The sequence below is a fragment of the Notamacropus eugenii genome, chromosome 4, assembly GCF_028372415.1.
Source record: "Notamacropus eugenii isolate mMacEug1 chromosome 4, mMacEug1.pri_v2, whole genome shotgun sequence".
NCBI lineage: Eukaryota > Metazoa > Chordata > Mammalia > Diprotodontia > Macropodidae > Notamacropus > Notamacropus eugenii.
The window spans coordinates 69,663,043-69,685,661 of record NC_092875.1 but is presented as its reverse complement, the minus strand read 5'-3'; the positions used below and the strand labels follow the sequence as shown (position 1 = coordinate 69,685,661).

The 22,619-nt window shown below is 40.2% G+C and overlaps 1 protein-coding gene across 4 annotated transcripts in view; it reads right to left on the bottom strand.

Moving 5' to 3' along the window:
- PTBP1 (polypyrimidine tract binding protein 1) overlaps window positions 1-17,773 on the bottom strand; it is a 32,218-nt gene extending 14,445 nt beyond the window's left edge. Inside the window, exons 1-4 of one of the 4 annotated variants that reach the window (XM_072601745.1) lie at window positions 17,589-17,773; window positions 13,190-13,220; window positions 1,624-1,699; window positions 192-364 (exon numbers count right to left, since the gene is read on the bottom strand). In XM_072601745.1, coding sequence (XP_072457846.1) covers window positions 192-364; window positions 1,624-1,699; window positions 13,190-13,220; window positions 17,589-17,596 — 288 coding nt within the window. In that variant the 5' untranslated portion in view covers window positions 17,597-17,773. The remainder of the gene's footprint in view (window positions 1-191; window positions 365-1,623; window positions 1,700-13,189; window positions 13,221-17,588) is intronic. The other 3 variants (XM_072601746.1, XM_072601748.1, XM_072601747.1) reach the window with 3 other exon arrangements.
- Window positions 17,774-22,619: the final 4,846 nt, after the last annotated feature.

The window sequence follows — 22,619 nt, the reverse complement described above, 5'->3', positions numbered from 1 at the left end:
ATGCCCACATCCAGGTTAAAGGGAGCATCTGAAGTGCTATTAGGCCCACTAAATACTGTAATAAGTTGACTGCAGCCAGAATTACAGCTTTTGCTGAAATTTTAAATTGATCTGGTGAATGTTCTAAGTCTTAAATCTAAGGTTAATCAGCATAATTATATTCCAAATACACTGAACATTAGCATCAATACCTGGTTTTTGCCTTTCAGCATTAGAAGATTGGTGACCTTGCCAAATGGTAATCCCAGGGAAATAACCTCAGCTTCTGTGACGTCACCTGGGAGTTTTCTCACATGGATTACTCGGGAAGGGACTCCTGTGCTTCTGTTATCACCTTTGAATTTCTTGCTGTCATTTCCATTAGCTGAAAAGAAATGTTTTTGTAGCCCTGAATATTAAGTGAGCTACACTACAATTAAGACCAACTCTTAGTTCACATGAAGTTTTATTTAAAAAAAAAAAAAAGCTGGTTTTTTTCCTGTTAGCAGTCCATTCTAGACTAGGACTCAAATTCCAGGGGCTTTCAGTACAATGTGAATTTAATACCATGAACTAAATAGAACATTCTGTTTCTTGTTCCTCATACATCCTTCAGAATACTTCTTCATACCTGAAATGCTCATATAAATCATTCCTCACAAAAGCCCTTTCCATTTGTGACTAGAATAAATCCTGAGGCAGGAGACCCATTCTCAAATAATGGGTTAGTCTAAACCATTATTTGATTAGACTTAGTGTCTAACCACACCATCCCCCAATCTGCCTTGTGGATATCCCAGAAAGTACCCCATTTAGATGAAAACTTCCTGGTGTCCAGAATTAATAAGAATCAATGCAACATACTAGTTTTCCTCTCCCTCCTTTGTTTTCTTTAAAAACTGAAAAATTCTGGATCCAATAGTCAAACCAAATTCCAAACTGTTTTAGATACCTATTTAGAAAACCCAAAGATGATAGAATATGTAAAGTTATCCTTTACTCACATGTAAAAAAAAGAAATTTAGTACAAGAACTTTTCTTAAAAATTTCCTAAAGTACAAGAATCAAGAAACATCTTAAGATTCAGTATCCCATAAAAACCAAAGCCTTCCCCTTTAAGCTTCACCCTTCAAGGTTCAAGGTTCAGAAGTCAAACTACACAAAACTAGCAGTACAATTCAAAGCACAATTCCTAAATCAGCTAAGACCACAAAGGACCAGCTAAAACTGACTACAGATTACACCATCTAGTTTAGTGAAATAAGTCCAAACCATGAATTTCAAGTAAAGAAAAAAAAAGAAAAAAGCAAGTGATTTATCAAGGACAAAATATTCATTAATTTCCATGCTCATAATTATATGCTTCTACAGAGTAATTCCTTTAGCTTTCCTAAGTTTCTTAGATCAACTGTGGGCTCTCAGCAAACTGATATCTGAATGCTCCAAATTCAGTTCCTAAGGTAAGAGTCTGAGCTAAGAACAAATGAGAGTAGCCATATAAAGGCAGCTCTTATTTACTAGAAAGAGATTCTCAGCAAACCAACTGGAATGATGAATGAATGAAAAGAGTAAACAGGCTATTGAAATCTTCTCCATATTAATATCTGGTCATAGGTTTCCAAATACTTTGGCTAGCAATTTTACCTGCAGAAGCAGAGTTGCTGCTCATGATAAAGGGTCCGTTAGTAACACAAGTAGAGAAAAGCTCGTCAGATCCCCGCTGGAAGAAAAAAGGAAAAGGGTGAGTTGTATTTACTAAATTATGTTTAAAGTACTTGGAGAACAGAACAATTCTGAAATCAGATGTACAGGACCAAGAGATAGATACAGCATTTATTGCAGTACTAGTTTAAACCCTGAAATAGACTTCAATGGATTCCAAAACCTTTGTTCAACATGTTATCTGAAGTGTCAACTAGCCACAAGGATTAGCAGGATGCAGGTTCCCTGAGAGGAAATGATTAGCCAGAAAGACTGACACTTCCAAAAGAAATATTTTAAAAACATTTTCCCCAAAGTCCCAATATATGATAGACTTTCTTTGGAGGCTAAAGTAAGCATGACAATGAAAGTGGGTAACATTGTACTATTTAAAAAATGATGTGATTAGCTAGCACTTACTGGAGAATCAACAGGTATTCCTGTATGTGACCAGAGGATGACCTGGGAGGAAAAGTAGCTAAAATTCGCTTGAAGCACCCAGGTCAGTTTTGGAAGTCAACTATATTTGTGGTCCACAACAGAAGTTCCTAATAATCCTAACTCTGACCCACTGGAATTTCTTTAAAATTCCGCCCTATGGTATATAAATTAGTGTACAATGAGGTTCCAAGCCACGATGCAAAAAACACTTGTCCACTTATAACCAATGCTCTGTTAAAAATGCAAAGATTTTAGCTGTCTTGAATTATCACATAAAAAGCTAAACTGCAGAGATCCAATGGGGGACAAAGAACTCCTTGTGAATAGGAAGCTGGCTACCTTCATTTCCATAGCCTGCAATGCAGCCAACAGGAAGATGCCCTATTTTCCAGCAGCTCCAATGAAACCATACCCTCTGCTTTGTCACACTTTCAGAGATTACTCGAAACACTATCTCTTTTATCAAGTACTATCCAGTGACAAGTGGGGTAACTGTATCACTTCAAAATACAAGTACTATTTATTCAATAGTCATTCCAGTGTCTAGGATACAAACTAGGTCAAAAAGAAAAAAAGCAAGTTCATGCTTGTCTACCGAGAAACTAAGTTTCTACCTTCAAATGTGTGGAAAAGATAATACATCTTACTTCTTTTTCACTAATTCAATTTTAACCCAAATAAGCTGTTTGGGATTGAGAAAATGATAAAGAGAAGAAAATATCTACTAATAGAATAGTACAGAAACTAAGCAAAAGCAAAGAAAGTCTCCACCCTTCTCCCTAAATCTGAGAGAATACTAAAATGATTATCATTTCACAAATCAAACTGGAATGAAATAAAGTACCTGTTTACTTTGAAGGCTATTCAAAGACTTTACTGGGAGAAAGTTAAATTCTAATTTATTACCTTTTGGATTAAGTTATAACACATTTCCTACAAAGCTTCTTTAAATTGTTGTAGAAAAGACACACACTTGCACTCCAAGTTACTTCTTTTTCCATAAATGCACTATTTTAAAGTTACTGCTAACTATTTAGAAAAAGCAAGATCATTTAAGCCTACCAGATAATTGATAAAATTTTGCAAAAAGCACCCAATCCACTCCAACTATTAGTATTACCTTGGTGGACACATGACACACTTGGCAGCAATTACAAATTATACAAGATGTCTTCAGTGTGACAGAAAATCAAATGGAATAAAAAAAGAGAGTAAGATAAGCACATGTGAGTATCTAATGTAGTTAAGAATAATTTAACTTAAATTCCCTTAAAAGACCTTCAAAAGTTACTGCCATAGTTTAAAAGTTGTCCATAGTTTTATGAAACAAAGCAGATGAGGTCATAAATCTACAAAACAGCTACCCCTGTGCACTGAGAATAAAGGGTACCCATCAACTTATTAACACAATAACTAAACTAAAAGCAGGGTCAACAATTTAGAAGTCAAGGACTGCCTAGTGTGCTTGCTTTTCTCAGTCAATAGCAGAATGGAACATAACATAAATAAGCACAGTCCATGGGGCAACTTCACACCTCCCTTCAATATCCTTCCTCATTCAATTTTATTGTCATTTTACTTACTTGTACTCAGAATTATCTGAGGTCTGTACCTACTACTACACCAAGACCCAAAAACCCAAAAGCCTTACTTTTTACCAGGGTCATAATTTATCAAATTCATAAACTTTTTATAAGTGAAATTTTATTTCAAGGGAAACAAAGGAAGCTTCCTTTTTAAAAAAAGCTTTCAAAAGTGAAAATAGGATGAATATCAACCAACTTTTTAACCAAGATGACTAGATGAAAATATTTAAGTAATTATTAAATATCTTACATACAGTTAAATCTTTAGCAATTTTTACTGTTAACACAGCTGTTAACTAGCTTTAGTTGGAACTGAGCCCCTTAGAAGCAGAGAGCTTTTCCATGTTTTAGGCAGGCATCCTTAGACAAGGACCAATAAATTCAACCATAGCAACAAGCCAAACAGGTCCTTCAAAGCCTTGAGGTTTTCCTCAATGCGAAATGTTACCACTTTCTCAGAAAAATCCTGGTCTTTACCAACTATGTGGATCCAGACTTTCAAGGTTAGGATGAGATCCAGGAATTAAAAATGAAAAAGACTAAAGAAATCTAGTCCAATGCCCTCACTTTACATTTGTATTTGAGGAAACTGATGGTACTAGCAGAGATCCCTGGACTCCAAATCTACCTTTTTCCACCATATCCATTATCTCCATAGAAGGGCAGCTTTTTTTTTTCTTTTAAAATGGGCCATCTAAGGTACGTTTCAGGAGAAATGTATTCAATCCTTTACATGATCAGATTTCCAAGTGACCTTTAACGTTACCTACTACAATCCCCTTATTTCACAGATAAAGAAAATGAAGCTAGGGATGATTAGGGGTTTTAAGGTCTCACTTAGGAGGAAATAATCAGCAATTTCAATTTCTATGCCTCCAAATCTAGTACTTTCCACACCACACCAAACCACTGTGCAACTAAAAAAGATGACACTGGCATGGACGTATGCATAATTTCTGTTAAAATCAGATCTTACACCTTTACATATGTCTATAACATGTCAAATCTGCCAACGTCCTCGGCAGAATTCCCCTTAACCTTTCCCTACCTCCAACTAAGAATCTGTTTTTGAAGAGGGAAGAAAGCTGTGATCTGCAGAGAGTTATATTAGATGTTGCTTCAATAAAATTACTTCATTCCTAAATCACCAAATGCTATCAAAAGGGAAAGAGGAACTAAAAAGTCTTAGTTGTTCCATATTATGGACCTCATTCTAGTAGGGATATTAAAAGCACAGGAAACATTAGCTTTCATTTATGGTAAAAATAAATCCCAGCAACCTGCCCTTACATTTATACTGACAGTGACAAACACTATATACCAGCAAAATTGAATTCTGATACATCATCCAGTTCAGAATACTACAGAATGGAAGAAATCTGCTGTTTTGAAGGGCACTTTTTCTATCCTAGGAATTTCAGGGTTCCTCTCACAGAATTTATCAAGTTAATGTTCAATTAGCTAAGCAATCCTTCTAATTTGTTCCTTCATGCATCTGTTGGTGCTAAAGAAATAATTAAATAATCTACATGTCCCACTAGTACTGGGATTCCTGGGAGGGTAGGAATACATGAAGCAGGAATTCAAAGAACTACTGAATGAAATGAAACATCAACATTCTGACCTAAAATTAATTCATAAGTGCAGGCAGTGAGCCAAGGACGTAAGAACTTCATAGCCAAATTAGAAAACTGACATCTGATACTTTTAAATCTCAGCATTAAAAAACTATCTTATTCCCTCCTATTTAAGTCCACCTAAGGCCACTCCTGATCCAAAAAATGTCAGAATTAAGTGCTGATGTACAATGGAAAAGAGGATTTGGATTTGAATCTAACCTCTGAAGATTCTTCTGTATAGTCCTTCATCTCTCTGTACCTCAGTTTCCTCATTTACTGGAAAAAAAAAGTATTTAGGAAGTGACAGCTTAGCTTTTCCCAAAGCTAAGGTTTAGGATTCTACAATTGATGCTAATGTGCAATACATCAAGTGGAAATTGCTAAATCTGTCTACAAGTCAAAAAACTTACGTATACTAACCCCACCATAACCAGAGAATCAAATCTAAGATCAAATGCTCATACAGTATTCTAAAATCAATGGCCATATTTTTTCTGGGAGGGAACAGATACTATTTTATAACTCCTGCAGATATCTAAGAAGTATAAAGTAAACTAGGATGTGGCCTATCTGTAGAAAAACAAAACATTTATGCAGCATTTTCCCCACAAGGAGATGTAGTGTCTATATACCCTCAATACAACACATCTATTTGCTGCCCATGGCCATGTGTCTCCTAAGTACAGAACTCAAAATTCAAATCCTTATCTCTCCCAATTCAAATCTTGCACACCTTTTCCATCTAGTATGCCAGAAGCATAAGGTTCCTAAGAGAATTCTCATTAAAAAGGCAAACAAAGATTACACTTGTACTCCCAAAGAGTTGTATGATAAAAACAAAGGTACTATATTTGGTCAATGATATATCATTGGTCTTTTATTTCTCCCTCCTCTAAGGGAAGGAGTAGTAAAAGCAGCTATGACTAAGTAAGCCTTGTGTTAAGAGCTTTAGAAATAATATCTCATTTGATCCTTACAACTCTAGGAGGTAATACTATTATCCTTGTTTTACAGATGAGAAAACTGAAAACAGATAAAAATTAAATGACTTGCCCAGAATCACACATCTATTAAGTGTTTAAGACCACAATGGAACTCAGGTCTTCCTAACTCCTGGATCAAAGACTCTTATCCACTGGGTCAACCTAGCTGATTTACAGGGCCTTTTATGGTTACACACCAAATCCATTAATAGGTCAACTTACAAAGAATTGTCAGATGTAGAAATTTGTTACTGGAAAAGAAGCATGGTGCAGGGGAGGAGAAAAGTGATCAAATACATAGTATATAGCACAAGAAGGATGAGGAACATACAGGAAATTACAAGAAAGAGTAAAATGTATTTTCCTTTTTGGTTTTTCCCTTCAACTTTGGCTTAGAAACTTGTGAAGATTTGGCAATCAATACTTTAATCTTCACTATAGAATGAGACCTTGAAATCAATTTTGCCTTTCCAGGAAAAAAGATCAGTCATGGGTTCTATCGATTCGAGTGTTCCCTTGTCACAAAATAAAACTCCTTCCTTCCAGGTAAATTGAAAAGAGTGGCTTTTTCAGCACTTGAACCTCATACCAACCTAGAAAGAGTAGGGGTCCAAATCTGACTTAAATCTGCTCCTCATCCCCTTACTAATTCTAAAACTGAACTGACTGTAATAGAAAGTCTTCAATTTAGGAAAAAAAAATCATCTTTGCATGTTTCAGTATTTAGTTGCTAGTTCTCCAATATAAGAGTATAACAAGCCCAATCTAAGCAACTATGGAAACACCTTATGAAATAAACCAGCCGTTAAGAACAAATGTAAGGTGTGGTGGCCCTTCAACTGCCAGAAAAATTCTGGAGCCTAAAAGTGAAGTAATGTAGTTCTTCTGCTCTGTCCACACACCCAAGCCTACAGTCAGGAGCACTGAGAATCAAGTGCCATTTTAACCTCTACAGGATTAATGATTTAACTGGTTTGATGTAAACTCTCACCCTTCACTCTTCCTTAAGCACAACAGGATACAAAAAATTCCTTTCAATTTAAACTTCCTTTATAAAGCAGAGTTTGTCCATCCTGTCCTGAAAAGAACATACATACATACATACATACACATACATACACACACACACATCATAAAAGAAAACAGGTTTCCTTTCACAAGACAAACACTGGCAAACAAAATGTAAAACTGTAACATTCTTTCCAGTTCAAAAAGGAGTATGAAATTTCAAAAAGCCAGCTGTGGTGAAGATAATTCTGAAAGCCAAGTTATAACTGACCAAGGTGCACCATGAAGGAGAAAGGTATACTAGGAAACCTGGGATTCATTGGTTTGGGCCGGTTGTTTCTCTGTCTGGACCTTAATTTTCTTCACCTGTTAAAAACTGTTGAGGAATATAGAGGAAGAGTTAAAACTAGATGTCTAGTAACATTTTCTGATCAAAAAATTTCATAAACTAGGAATCCTCTACCCCAAGTTTGTAATGAACTGATTTATAAACTCTATTTAACAGAATGAAATGAACATGCACATGTCAAAGAAAAAGCAGACTTCAAGCCACTGAAGTCACTTTCAGAGGTTTCAACATCTCCCCTTTCTACCCAGAACAGGTTACTGCTTGTAAATTAAGTAATTAGCAAGTATCTGGAGAAGGGAGAGAGCTATATTAAACATGTGGCATACATGTGTGATCAGGCAAGCAGCAGCAAGCTTTAAAAAAAAAAAAGTTTCAGTCTTTGAACTACAGCAATAAGGGGGAGATTGGGGAGGTGGGGGGAGAAGAAGGGTTGGAATTTCCTCACAGCATTCTTGGCCAAGTGCCTTAAACCATAATTGCTGTTCCCATGGCAAAGATCCTGGCTCAATCACAAAAACATTTCTATGCAACTAGGCTACATCACACTCAGATGAAGTGCCTTGGTTGTTTTGGTGTTTTTAAAGGGCCATTTTCTGAAGTCCTAACAATCAAATTTAGTACATGGTACAGTAATATCACATTTTAATAGCATGTGATGACTATCATGTAAAAGGAGTCCCTTAATTTGACAACTTTCATGCCAGTTTAACAAAATTCAAATATATAATTTGTGGCTAGATGCCTTCGACAAAGTTAAGCTTCTATCTTTCAACTATTATAAAAAATTATTACATTAATACATTGAAATGTTAGCAACAAGACTTACTACCATGAACTAATTTTCAGATACATGTTTAAATAAAAGGGAGAACAAGAGTATAGGATTGTGTTTCTCCATCCAAGTCACATTAGTGCAATTCTGTCTGACTGGCTTGATGAGAAGTCTTTGCTAGAAACCCCAGGTCTCATGCCTACACCAGAAGTGCAAGCTGCACTCAGTGCTTTGTTGTCTCAGACCTCCACCCCACTTAGACAGCCTGGCAACATCCTGCTGCTGGAGGGGGAAGGGGAGGAAAGTTTACTCTCTTGGTACCAGAAAGACCCAATTAGCTTAGGCCACCAACTCCCAGGAACTCCTGAGCTCAAGCTATCAGCCACCGTCAGCCTCTCTGGAAGCAGAGATTTTATCAACAATGTATATTTTGAAAATAAGAAATTATCCTAAAACTGTTGCCCTCTAAGCATATTTTAAAAATACTGCCCCCTATTGTTTATTCAAGAAACTTCGATTCCTTCCAAAGGACAAAAGAACAAGACCAATTAAGGATAACAAAAGTCAAGTAATTTAGTTAAAACCTCCCCTCTACTAGACTAGAACCTCCAGGAAGGCACAATGCCTACATACAGTTATCTTTGTAGCTTCCATTGTTCTTTGCATAGGAGTCAACTGATTAAAAGAGTAGACAGGCTCTGACACTCCCAACCAGCTAGCTAATTGTAATACACATAAGTAGTGCTTAATGTATGACTCACTGAGAAGATAGCTCAGATGGTGCATCTGCAGAAATCTCTTCTTGGGAACCCTAGTGGCAATTTAACCTCCAATTTGAAAATGTACTCATAGCCTATACCTTGCTTCCTGCAACTATATATAACTCAATATTCTAGCTCTCTGAGGGTCAATCAAAAACAAATGTACAGGAATAATTTTTCCACATGACAGTACTTCAACTAATGTTTTCTCTTCCTAAGTATTTACAGTTCCTTAGTCTTATCCCTTATGTCACCGTCCAAACTGAAGATATTTGTAAAACATGGCAGAAATTAACTAACAATTGAGCAATATTACAATCTGCTTCTATGCATCAATTAAGGTAGACTAAAACTCAAATGAGCTTTATCTACCTGACATGTCACACTGCTGACTCATAATAAATCCTGTACTTTTTTTTTTCAAGAAATCTTGATCACACCTCCTCCAGGCCCCTCCCCCCTTCAACCTCTGTATTTGATATAAATGATTCTTAAAACCAAATGAAGCACTTTACATTGGTCCCAATGACATTTCATCTCATGAAATTCAAGCGTTCTATCTGTTGAGCTCTTTCTGGATGCAAAGTCATCATACTCAGATTCACATCATCTGCAAATTGATAAGCATGCTTTTGCTGAAGTTCAAATTACACTTTTGAATAGAACCAGACCACAGACAGTTCATGCTGCCTTCTCCTAGACAAGCTCTTCCAGATTGAAACTGATCCTTTCTGGAACTGTTCAATCAGGTTATACAACCCACATTTTGCCCACAAGAATATCATGAAACTGTCAAATAGGCTGCCAAAATACAAGCATATTATAGTTAAGACCTTTCTCTAGTAACCTTGTCAAAATGGTAAAAAGCTAAGTAAGTCTGGCAATTCATTATTGTCATGCTGGCATATGTTATGTACTCACAGGTTCCCATTTTAAGAGTTAAAAAAAAAAATCATACATTATTTAGCCTATTGCCAGAAATAAGCCAAGCAATGTAGGCTATACTGCCCTTCTTTAAGTTCTGTGGGACCTCCCCTAGTCTTCCCAATTTTTCAAATAGCTCAAAATTCAATGTAACCTCAGTAGTTATGAACAGTTCCACCAAGGTCCAGTGACTCATTCACAATTATGTGCTCTTAGGAAACCACCTTAGTTTGGTGGTTTTTGTATTTAAAATATTTCCAAAGTCTTCATGTTTAATTTCCAAAATAGCAGAAACCTCTTATAAGCAGAAGCAAGTAATGAACTAAAGATCATAAAGCTATAATACATTACTACATTAATATATTAAAATGTATTAACAGCAACATCCTAACACCATTTCAAAATCCAGGTATTTATGTCTAAAATTGTCTGAGGTATTTCCCAGATTTACTACTCCAGAAAAACAGACATACATAAACCCATTCCACCTCCCTGGATGCACTTAGGACTAGAATCCAAGTGTCCTAGCGTCCAGTCATTTTTTCTTCTTTTCACTATACCAAGTGTCTATGATTATGCCTTAGGCCTTCTAGGGCAACCTACACATAGTCAGACCTTCTGTGGTTAATTGCTGATCCCCTTTTAAATAATGTTCTAGGCTTGTCCACCTAAATACAATCTCTAAAATTTGTTCCACCTCATATACCTCAAGTGCAACCAGAGAATTTTACCATGGCTTTTAATAACATACTTTTTATGGGATCCACAGTATTTTTTACTGTGGTACTATGGCCAGCATTTATATCCTGGCCAAATTACATGAAATAAGGTTTAACACGTTTTTTGCTACAATATAACTCACTTAAATTTCCTTATTTACAAAAAAAAATTTTCACCCCCTCAAACCAATAAGATAACACAACTTTCCACAATATTACATTTAACAAATTAGCTCAATTTATATATGACTTGCCAACTGTTATTCTACTAGTCAGCAGAATTGAGACTTGGCCCTTTACAAAAACAATAAAGGCCAGGTCACTGTATCTAGAGTTCAATTAAGGACAAAGAAGTAGCTGAATCCAAGTCCAAACAGCAGACTAAGACTACTCCAGGACAAGTGTTTCAGTGGACATAATTTACTTCTCCCATACTCAAAGGGAAGTTTGCATCTGCAAATACGCAGCAAGATGAATGTGCAACATGTAAACACTAGTATTCTTTTTCAAAACCAAAGTTAGACTGCATCAATATTTAACAAAAAAATACAGTGTTGGACACTTGTAGAATGCTTTATTTGACCTCTCTGTAGCAGGTCCTAGATATATCCTTCCAACTAAAGGCCTAGAATAAGCTGTGTTAGGATACCAGTAAAAGTGGATCAATCACAAATGGATCAAAACAGCTGATTAACTGCCAAATCATTTCCCCTACAACATACCTTAATACCCCTAAGTTCCCCTATCAAATGGAAATGAAAAATTTTCCAACCATTCCCTTCTCTTTGAGGCTCACCTGAGGAGTTGAATTCAATAAACACTAAGGTCCTACTAGGTGTTAATGAGTACCAGGGAAATGAAACCAAAAATATTCTCTGGAAGCTTATAGTCTACGAGGATTATGAGGCTGGAAGAGTTTCTAAAGTCATTTCTAAATTATTTTTGATTGGACAAAATTTAGGACATTAAGCTTTACTTCCATTCCCCCTTGTTACTTCTTAAGAACACCTTTAAGTAGATTATGTCTTTTCCCTGAAGTTATAGAGTAAGAAGCAGAAATCCTAAAGATGAAGGGAGGAGCAGAAAACAACACCCCAATTCCATTTGGAAGTGGGCTCTAATCGTATTCCAGGCTGAACAAAAGTGAAAATAACTAGTGATCCTTCATTCCAGTAAAATCATTAGAATATCCACAATTAAGGAGTTCCCTTGCCTTTAGCTTCTTTCATTCAATCACAAGGAAAAGTTGGGAAGGGGCAGCAGTATTTCTTTTACTATCTCAAACAGGCCTTTCTTTCACTTCCACAAGTTGCCAACCAGTGAAAGAATGCCCCTTCCCTAATTCCTAATTCCTTATTCTTCAAGGAGATGGAACTGTTGGGTAAGAAACTAGTAAAATATCCCCATGGTGCTGAAGTGAAAAGTTGTTATTTGGCTAATTCAGAATTAGCACTTCTTTGGAAAATCCCTTGGGTCAGGATCATCAAAATGTTCATGAATGTCAGGTTTATGAAAATATGGCAAAGTTGCTCCCCCTTATTTTTAAATGTCTTTTCTTCCAGATATCCCAATTCCTAATTTCTTCCCCTCCCCACAAAAAAAAAAAAAAACTTAAAAATCTGTGCTTCAGAGTAATCTAGTGTACAAAGTTATTTTCCTGGAAAACTGAGATCTAGAACTTATGACACCACAAAAATCACGCAACTAAGTGACAGACTGAATTATAAAAACCTGTGCTCTTTTCACTACATCACAATAATACTAATGCCAGCATTTTTCAGATAAAAATCAAGAATGAACCATAACAGGGTAAAGAGCTATTCATTTTTAAAGGGATTGCAAGATAGAACACTCATCCTTCATAGTTAAAAAAAAAAATAATTAAGCATGTATAGTGCTTACAGATAAAGGCATTTCCTGTCAGCACTTTGAATTTTAGGAAATGTTCTCCAGATATTGGATAAGGCTAAAGGTTGCATTTACAATTAAAAAGAAAAGGTAAGAATTAACAGGTATTGTAGGAGTAAAGGTACAACATACAGTCAAGAATTAAATGACATGTAGTTCAGCCAAACAGAATAACACTCCAATATATATGATGCTGATTCAGTGCTCAGGTGACATTTTCTGAAATTAAAAGATTCTGACTTGAAAATTCCTTATTTCCCAGATTCAAATTGCTGAAGAGCAGGAACATTCCTTTAGGATTAGAAAATAAAACAAGAGGTCTACCTAAATAATGGAGAGGTAGATAAAGAGTTCTCAGTCTTTTCAATTGAAGGCTAATACTAAACTAGATCAGATGCTCAGCAAGTGTAACAGAGAGAAAAGTGAGAAAAGTGCCTACCTTTGTACCAACTGTTATATCTGGGACAATGCTGTAGGAAAAAAAGAAAGAAAAGGATAAAAAAGTTAGATAGGTTTGCCACAATCATCAGCATAGTCACAGCAGTAAGGAAAAAAGCTAGTCAAAGTGAACAGTTGTCTCCACAAGGAGCAAAGAAGAACTTACACAAGAGCATAAAATGTAACACAGATGTTTAGGTGATGGGAAGGGGAGACCCAAGATCAAAAACTAAAAGGAAATCCTGAATACCCCACCTAGCGCAGAACTTGCATTTTTCTTTTTCTTAAGGGACAAAGTGAGGAAAAAGTACCCAAGTCCACTAGAGAAATATAACCAGAACCTTGCTGAAAGGAAGGGCAAGTAAAGTTCATAGTTATGATAATTCTATCAACCACCATTTGATCTACTAAAAGTAGTACAGATTTTATCCAAATTAAAATTGACTCAACAATTCAACCATGATGCTATCTAACATCATATCCAAGACTCCTCCATGCCCTTCTCCATAAATTCTGTGAAGTCTGTATCATAAATGATCCTATAACATAAGATTTTAGTAAAAACCTTTTTTTAAAATAAGAGGAACCAAGGCATAAAGGTTAAATAACTTTCCAAAAAGTCACAAAGGTGGTTGGTTTAGGGATTTCAACCAGGTGCCTTTAGCACTACCCTCACTAGCATATTGAGGCTCCAGGGAATATAGACCAGCCACTTTATCACTTCCCTTCAGTGACAAACTGGAGAGCGGGAGAAGGGAGATATCTGGTCCAATCACACAAACACATTCAACTTCTTTGTACAGAAAAAGAAACTGAGGTCTGAATTGGATCAACTACTTCCTTTCTCTTGGCAGGTAATGTTGGGTTTGATTAACTCGATCAACATGCATTTATTATTCCTGTTAGGAAATAACTGGCATATTATGTTTTTGAGAAGAATAAACATTAAATTGTCTAAACACAGGCACCCACAACCAGTTGATGGCAAAGCTAGAAATAGAAACTTATCTCAACAGAGAAATCTTTTGTTATACATAATAGCCATATCTCAAGACCGCCTGACCTTGTAGAACATCCTAACCCAACAACTTCTTTATTTTATTAATAATTTCTTTCCAATTTAAAAAACGTTCATTAAAAATTTATAAAAGTTCATTGAAATTACATCTTCAAATTAAACCTTATGGGGTTCATTCACCTGAGAAACTACTAACAGGTTTTGTGCCACAGATGTGTGTACAAGAAGAAACTGATTTGTAGCACTGTGTTTCCTACATTAAACTAGGGACACTTAGCACATTCTTCTCCAATAGGAAGGTTCGGCCATAGATGGCTCATTTTGTTTTCAAAAGAACTATTAACAGGGAGGTAGCCTTGGAAAAAACCAAAGAAGTTTCCTGAGTACTGGAAGTTATCAGGGCCATTTCTTTCAGCTTCCTGTTCCTCAGGAGGGCCTCAGACACAGGAAATGTTTTATATAAAATAGCCTTTATAGAAAATATTCCAATTGTTTCAACAGGAAGAGATTTCAAATTTATCCCCCACCCCAAGTGCTGCTTGGACTCATCTGTTAACAAACCACAGAATACAGTACATTATGTCAAAAGATAAACTCAAACGTTGATGCTTCATGTAATATCAGAATTACATTAAGTCACATTCACTTTCCTATAACATTTAGGCACTTAAAAAAAATTTTAGGACCCTCCAAAAATGTCCAGTTTTCATTTTCACAAAGCCTTTTTTAAAAAGTCTACCTATTCCAGACTCCAGTCAAAACAATATAGTGAAATTTCTCATTCTAGAGACTTATTGCACTTTTTCAGCCCTGGAATATTCTCAAAGGAGAGCTCACTATATTAAATTTCCCAAAATAGAACACTTTCTGCACATACACGAAAAGCAACAGTAGCTTTAAAATGAGTTTAAAAACTGAGTGGGGGAAGAAAAAGTCTTGGATGAAAAAGATCAAAAATAAAAAAGAACGTCCAAAACTGGATATCCAAAATTGTCCATGAATGAGGTGTGACTTTCTCCAAGGATGCTTAATTCAAATTAGCATACAAAATACAAGACCAAAAAGTCAATTACAATGGTCTTTCTTCCAAAAGATATATAAAAGATTCACTTAAATGAATTTGACTTAAGTCAAATCTCTCAAAGTCCAAGTTAACTTTAAGTTACTTGTCAGATTATTAGTCTGTCTAAAGTGTAGCAAAAACTTGAAGCAACTCAAACTGGCTGAACTCCAGACCCACACAAGCTATCCTGTACAATAGCAGAAGGGCCAAAATACTTTCAGATTGCAAAGATAAGCAGAGAAGCTTTTTCAAAACTTACCTACCCAAAATGTCTTTCCTCTGGTCAATGTATCTTTTTTTCCTTTTTTACTGACAAAAGTTTACTTTTTAACTTTTAACAAGAATACAACACTTCTTTTTTAGTTTTCCCACCACATAACTGTCATAAATAAAAGTTTAACCTTGGAACAACGCTGAACCCGATTCACTTATGAGTGAATTTAAAATACCACTCTCTCCCACAACACAACGGTGTTTGCTTTATCATCATTTGTTTAAGTTAGGCTTATTCAAGTCTCTGGAAATGCTACATTGGCTACATAAACATCAGGATTCTTTACCCAGTACGGTTACAGCTCAGGAGTAAAAAGGGAGTATTTTTTCTTTCAGAAAGTACAGCGAACAGTTTCTTAAAGACCTTGCAACGTTTCGAGTTCATAGTGACATAGTGATAGTACTTATACTATGGCAGCCTCTTTCCCTTCCCCCTATAAAAAAAAAAAACTGTAAAAGGACCCACGGATATCAAAAAAGCACCTCGGGACCACGTGGTGTGTAAAGAACCCTAGATTTAAGGTGGTAGTCTAATGCAAATTTTGTCACTAGGTAAGTCACTACCCGAGTGACCTTAAGGAAGTCACCTTAACCTCTCAGGGCTTCAGATTTCCTACCATGAAAGAAAGTATGGGACCAGTTCAAGAACTTCAACTCAACGCCTAGGCAAAGGCTTTTTCGGCTGTACCAGCTGACTTGCCCAATCTCTGGGCAAGTTGCATTAGAAAATAGGTTTACAGCTCAGAAATCAAATTCTAGTTCCACCCCCCTCGAGTGATAGGTGAAGAAACTGAAGACTTCGAGATCAGACCGCTTGCCCAACATTTCATTAGTGGCAGAATTGTGTGTCAAATCTCTTCCTAAATCTACAAAAAGAAGAAAGTACAGTTCTTCGTACTCCAGAAACTAAATGAAAATGTTATTAAGTTATAGTGGGTCACAAAGTGCCCCACACAAAATGAACTGACACGACTGAAGGCATTCCAACTAAAGCTATCCCACCTATCCAGAGGGATTGAATTTTACTAAGTTTGAAAACCTGATTGTCCGGGTCAAAGGTAATGAAATGGATATGAAGGGCTTCCATCTTGGAAAAATTAAAAGCCTCTCCCAAGCCTGGAGCCCGACAGGCTCCATAGGGGGCGTGGGGGGGCCTGAATGCACAAAGACTCGGGGCCTCCCGGCTGCTCTCGGCCACTCGCAACTCCGAGCCTCAGTTTCCTTCTCTGGGAAAACGGCGAGATTAAGAATGGAGGGGGAAGGAAGGCAGCCCCACCCCGGAGCTGCCGCGGCGGGCGGGCCAAGTACCGGCCTCGAGGCCCAGCTTAAGCGGCGACCCGCCCCGCCCCGGTCCCGTCTCCTTCCGGGCAGGGCGGGTCGCCCCCAACCCCACCCGCCCCAGGGAGGGGGGGGTTGGTGGGGGGAGAGCCGGGGCCTCCACCCCGGAAAGGCGCACGCCGGCGGGTGGGGGCGGGGAGGGACAGAGTCCAGGGGCGGGAAGGCGGGAGGGGCCCCGAGCGCGGGAGCGGAGCGGGAAAGGCCGCGGCGAGGCACGAGGAGGCAGCCACCGCGTGGGTTCGCGAAAAGGGGCGCCAAGAGCACGCAACCGGAAGAGGGGGGCAGGGAGGCGAGCGGGGGGCTGTGAGGAATAGAAAAACCTCTAACGAGACCCAAGGAATGAGGGGTAAAGAAGGGCGCCTGCAGCTAAGCTCTGGCTCGCGCTGGCCTCCACACCACGCACGCGCGCTCCGACTCCCGAGGGGGGAGGGGAGCCGTTTGTTCCCCCAACTCCGAATTGCGCGAGGTGACCCGCGCCCCTTCACACGCAGATCCCCGCCTTCCCACGGTCACAGCACCCGTCCCAAACTCCGGCGGCACCCGGTCCGCCTCGGGAGCGTGACTAGGGGCGGCCATGAGGAGGGAGCGGAGGCGGCCCCCGCGGCGCTGCCCGCGGCTCGGGCGGCTGAGGGAAGGGAGCGCCCGGCAAAAGCCAAGAACACGGCAGCGGCGGACAGAAGTATTCCAGGGGGTGAAAATAAGGCTTACCCGTCCATGGCACACGAGGAGACCCGAAGGGAACGGAGTGGAGGCGCCGGAATAGCAGGAACCGACTCAACGGCTCCGTGTTATAGACTCACAAAATGGCGGAGACGCCCCGACCACGTCCCCCGCGCGCCCTGCCCATTGGCTCTGACTGGGGGGAGGGGGCGGGGCGAGACTCGCAGACACCCGCCAGGATTGCCGATTCGTTGATGTGTCTCCTGGAGGGTGGGACCAAGAGCAAATAGAGAGAACTATTAGACCAGACGGCTGCCTCTCAATCTCTGAGGCGGAAACAGCCTGTAGGAACGAAAAAAAGGTCGACCCACGTGATCGCTCATGAGCCACTGAGCGGCCATCTTGAGTGTGGTTTTGTGGGTTAACGGTAGCCATCTTGAGAGTGGGTACGTGGCGGCTCAGAGAGCGGGAAGCGTGGTGCCCGTTAGGGCGGCCATCTTGTCTAGGGGCAGGAAGCTCAACGTTCCCCATCTTGGGTGCTAAGAAAGCAAGGTCTCGTCTCTAATCCGTGCAGTGGCCATTTTATGTATGGGCAAGAGACTACCCTGTGGCCATCATCCTTGTGGGAAAGCAGACTAAAAAGAAGTCTTTAGACTCCATCAACCCCTTCCCTATTTTAAAACGCGTCAAAGAAAGACCTGACCCGGGCACACAGTCTGGAGGCCGTTGGTTTGTGAGACATAAGTGCAAAGTTGGCTTGTGAAAAGGTTTTAAGCCAAGCCAGGACACCGATGGGCAGTGGTGTAAAGTCCAGGGGCAGGAGAACTCAGGGAGGCCCCTAGAACCCAGGGTGTCAGAGCTGGAAGGGCCCCTAGAACACAGGGTGTCAGAGCTGGGAGGGCCCTTAGAACCCAGGAGGTCAGAGCTGGGAGAGCCCTTAGAACCCAGGATGTCAGAGCTGGGAGGGCCCTTAGAACCCCGGAGGTCAGAGCTGGGAGGGCCCCTAGAACACAGGGTGTCAGAGCTGGGAGGGCCCTTAGAACCCAGGAGGTCAGAGCTGGGAGGGCCCCGAGAACCCAGGAGGTCAGAGGTGGGAGGACCCTTAGAACCCAGGAGGTCAGAGCTGGGAGGGCCCTGAGAACCCAGGAGGTCAGAGGTGGGAGGACCCTTAGAACCCAGGGTGTCAGAGCTGGGAGGGCCCTTAGAACCCAGGAGGTCAGGGCTGGGAGGGCCCCTAGAACCCAGGAGGTCAAAGCTGGGAGGGCCCTTAGAACACAGGAGGTCAGAGTTGGGAGGGCCCTTAGAACACAGGATGTCAGAGCTGGGAGGGCCCTTAGAACACAGGAGGTCAGAGTTGGGAGGGCCCTTAGAACACAGGATGTCAGAGCTGGGAGGGCCCTTAGAACACAGGAAGTCAGAGCTGGGAGGGCCCTTAGAACCCAGGAGGTCAGAGCTGGGAGGGCCCTTAGAACCCAGGAGGTCAGGGCTGGGAGGGCCCTTAGAACCCAGGAGGTCAGGGCTGGGAGGGCCCCTAGAACCCAGGAGGTCAGGGCTGGGAGGGCCCTTAGAACCCAGGAGGTCAGGGCTGGGAGGGCCCCTAGAACCCAGGAGGTCAGGGCTGGGAGGGCCCCTAGAACCCAGGAGGTCAGGGCTGGGAGGGCCCTTAGAACCCAGGAGGTCAGAGGTGGGAGGGCCCTTAGAACCCAGGAGGTCAGGGCTGGGAGGGCCCCTAGAACCCAGGAGGTCAGAGCTGGGAGGGCCCTTAGAACCCAGGGTGTCAGGGCTGGGAGGGCCTTAATAATAACATACTTACATAATGCTTTAACATTGTATAGCCCTTGGTATTCACAGTACTTCCATGTGACCCTCGCAAGCTCACCCCTCTTTTCCAAGTTGTGGCCAAGGCCTACAGATTTCACCTTTGCCACATCTCTTAAGGACTCCCCTTTCTCTCTTCTGACGGGGCCATCCCTCCAGTGAAGGGCTTTACTTCCCACCTGGACTATGGCAATGGCCTGCTGCTGGGTCTGCCTACCTCGTCTCCCTCTAACCCATCCTCCATTCAGCAACTAAAGAGATCTTCCTAACCATGGTCTGACCAAGACACAGAACCCCCAACTCAAAAAACTCCCTCATCACCTCCAGGATCAAATACAAAATGCTCTGTTTAGCATTCAAAGCCCTTCATGATCTAGCTTCCTCTTCCCTTTCCAGTCTTCTTATACCTTATATCTTATATCCTCCCAATCCAGTGACCTTGATTTCCTAGATGTTTCCCAAACAGGACTCTCTTGACTCTGGGCATTTTCACAGGCTGTCACTCATGCCTGGAGCACACTCCCTCTTCATCTCAAACTCCTGATTGGCCTGGCTTCCTAAAAGTTCCAGCTAAAATCCCACCTTCTATAGCAGTGGTATCAAACTCTAATTAGAAATGAGAGCCACTAATCCATACACAAGGATCCCTGAGGAACCTATATTGACAGTTTTTAAAATGTATTATTACATATTTTTTACTTATTTTGTTAAATATTTCCCAATTATATTTTAATCTGGTTCAAGCCCCAATCAAAAGTGTCACTGGCTATATGAGGCCTGAGTGTTTGACAACTCTGTTCTACGGAAACCTTTCCAGTTCCTTAATTCCAGGACCTTCCCTCTTTTGCTTATTTCCAATTTATTTTGTATATATCTTGTTTGTACCCTGTGAGGTGTATATAGCAAATGGGAGGCCCTCCATTAGAATGTGAGCTCCTTGAGAGTATAGTCTATCTATCTCTAGTGCTTACCACAGTGCCCTGGCTCATAGCAGGCATTTAATAAATGTTTATTGACTGACAGGTAAAAATACTATTACTATCTCCATTTTACAGATAAGGAAAGTAAGTCTCAGAGAGATTAAATAATTTGCCCCATGGTTCCACAACTAGTGTCCAAAAAAGGGTTTAAACCCAGGGCTTGACCACAGGTCTGGTGTTCTTCCCACCAGGCCAGTCATGCTTCCTCTCTAACAGAACATAGAAAGTCAGAACTGGAATAAATCTTAGACACCTTCTAATCCAACTTCATTTCTTCATTTCATAGAAGAAGAAGTTGAGAACCAGGAGAGGACTGGCCCAAATCCTATAAAAAAATCAGCAGTAGCCTAATACTCTCACCTCTTCTGAGGTCTGCTTATGTTGGGCTTTCCTAAGCAGCTCAACAGCTGAGCACCTAAAAGTGAGAACCCTCACCCTGAAGGATTGTGCTTGTGGGGTACCAAAATTCCCAAAGCTCCTCCATGGTATACTCCAACGGGGCACTTTGCTCCATCATCATTACTGGTGGTGTCCTGAGAGAAGAGTTTTAACTTGGCCTCAACTTTGTAGTTGAGGCAGGAGACAATACTTAACCAGCAGACAAAGAGACCCAAGTTTTTTGTTCTGCCACTAACTTGCCTTGGCATTTAGCAGAGTCTTTCCATCTCTGAGTATCAATGTATTCACCTATAAAACGAGGGACCTCCAGTAGGTGAGTTTATTCCTTCATTTTAAATATAAACTGAAATTCAATTTCCACTCTGACTCTTACAGATATTGGGCTTCCCCAGACAGGGGATTTGAAACAGGTTACCTGAGTCTCTAGCTCTTTCCAGTGGAGATAAAGGTGTCGAATTCCCTTCTATAAACTATTTATGCTCAATGATATCTCTGTCGCCCCAGGGGTCTTTTAGTCCAGATGTTAACTGTATATTAGGGGGAAAAAATGGCACACCCTATTTCAAGGATAGCCAAGCTCCAGTTTCTTTCCCCACCCTATTTGGGTCCTGTCCTTTAGTGATTTTTCTGTTTCCCCTGAAATTCTACATCTCCCTCCCTCCTGCCCTCTCGCTCCAGAATGGCCAAGGTAGCTCTTAATTCAAGGATGTCATTTACATCTCTGCTCACAGTTTGTCTTGGTATCAAAATATCTCCCTTTTCATAAATGTTGCAAAATGGCGCAAAGGTATTTCAGGAAAAAACTAAGGTAGTATGTAGGTTATCTATCACATACCCTAGCAACAGACCTCTCTTGGGGAGATAGGAAGGGAGAAAACTCCCAGGGTCAATATTCATGTGTATACCCAACAAAGGTCTCTTATCTTTTCTACAAAGAGCTCACTCTGGGAGGTCTGTCTGCCAGCTCTTCCTCTCAGAGGAGCTTTCTCCTTGTTCCCTGCATCCACTACCAACCCCACATCTCAAATGCCAGAGTAAAAGTAGTAACAGTATTATTTTGGTACTTTGGCTATTTGGATGCAGAAAACAAGAGAACTTCATCAGAGATGGGAGCACTGATAAGAAACCCCATTAAAGTACTAAGAATGCTTTCCTGGCCATCCTGTCACTCTGGGAGACCTTGAGTCTAGACCTAACAAGAATTGTCCCCAGTTGAAATCAGTGAAAAAATTGGGGAAAGAAGGAGAACTAGCTCTGGAGCATGTAACCATGGAGGCCACCTCTGCCTTGAAGTATTTCTTGATAACTCCCCTTGACTCTGATTGGAATCAGAAATTATTTTTCCTTCCTCCGACTCGGGGCAGTATGTTGTTGTTATTCATTTGTCCTTTCTATATTGGATTTTAATTATTTGTGCCCATATTATGGGGAATTCAGGTCATACCAAACTGGGAAAAACTTTGAGGGCAGTACAAGGTAACAAGCTTAGTTAGTGACTATTGTCAGGAGACAGTGTGGTATATTGGAGAGACCAATGAAATCAGAGACCTGAGTTCTAATCTTCTCTAGGATATTGTCTAGCTGTATTATTGGATAAGCTCCATAACTTCTCTGATTCTTAGTGTCCTTATTTACAAAAATAATAGTACAAACCTCCCAGGGTTGTTGTGGTGATCATATGACATGTAAAGTTATAGGTAGACATAAACACATACATGTATGTGTACATGTGTGAATGCATTTATGTACATAGTGGGTGTTTTGTGTGCTATGTATTACATAGGTGTGTGTCTATATAATTTTTAAAATCAGACCTGTGATTTCATAGCACAAAGAGCTCCAGGTAAGGAAATTCTCCCTAAGCAATGCAGAATGAGACACC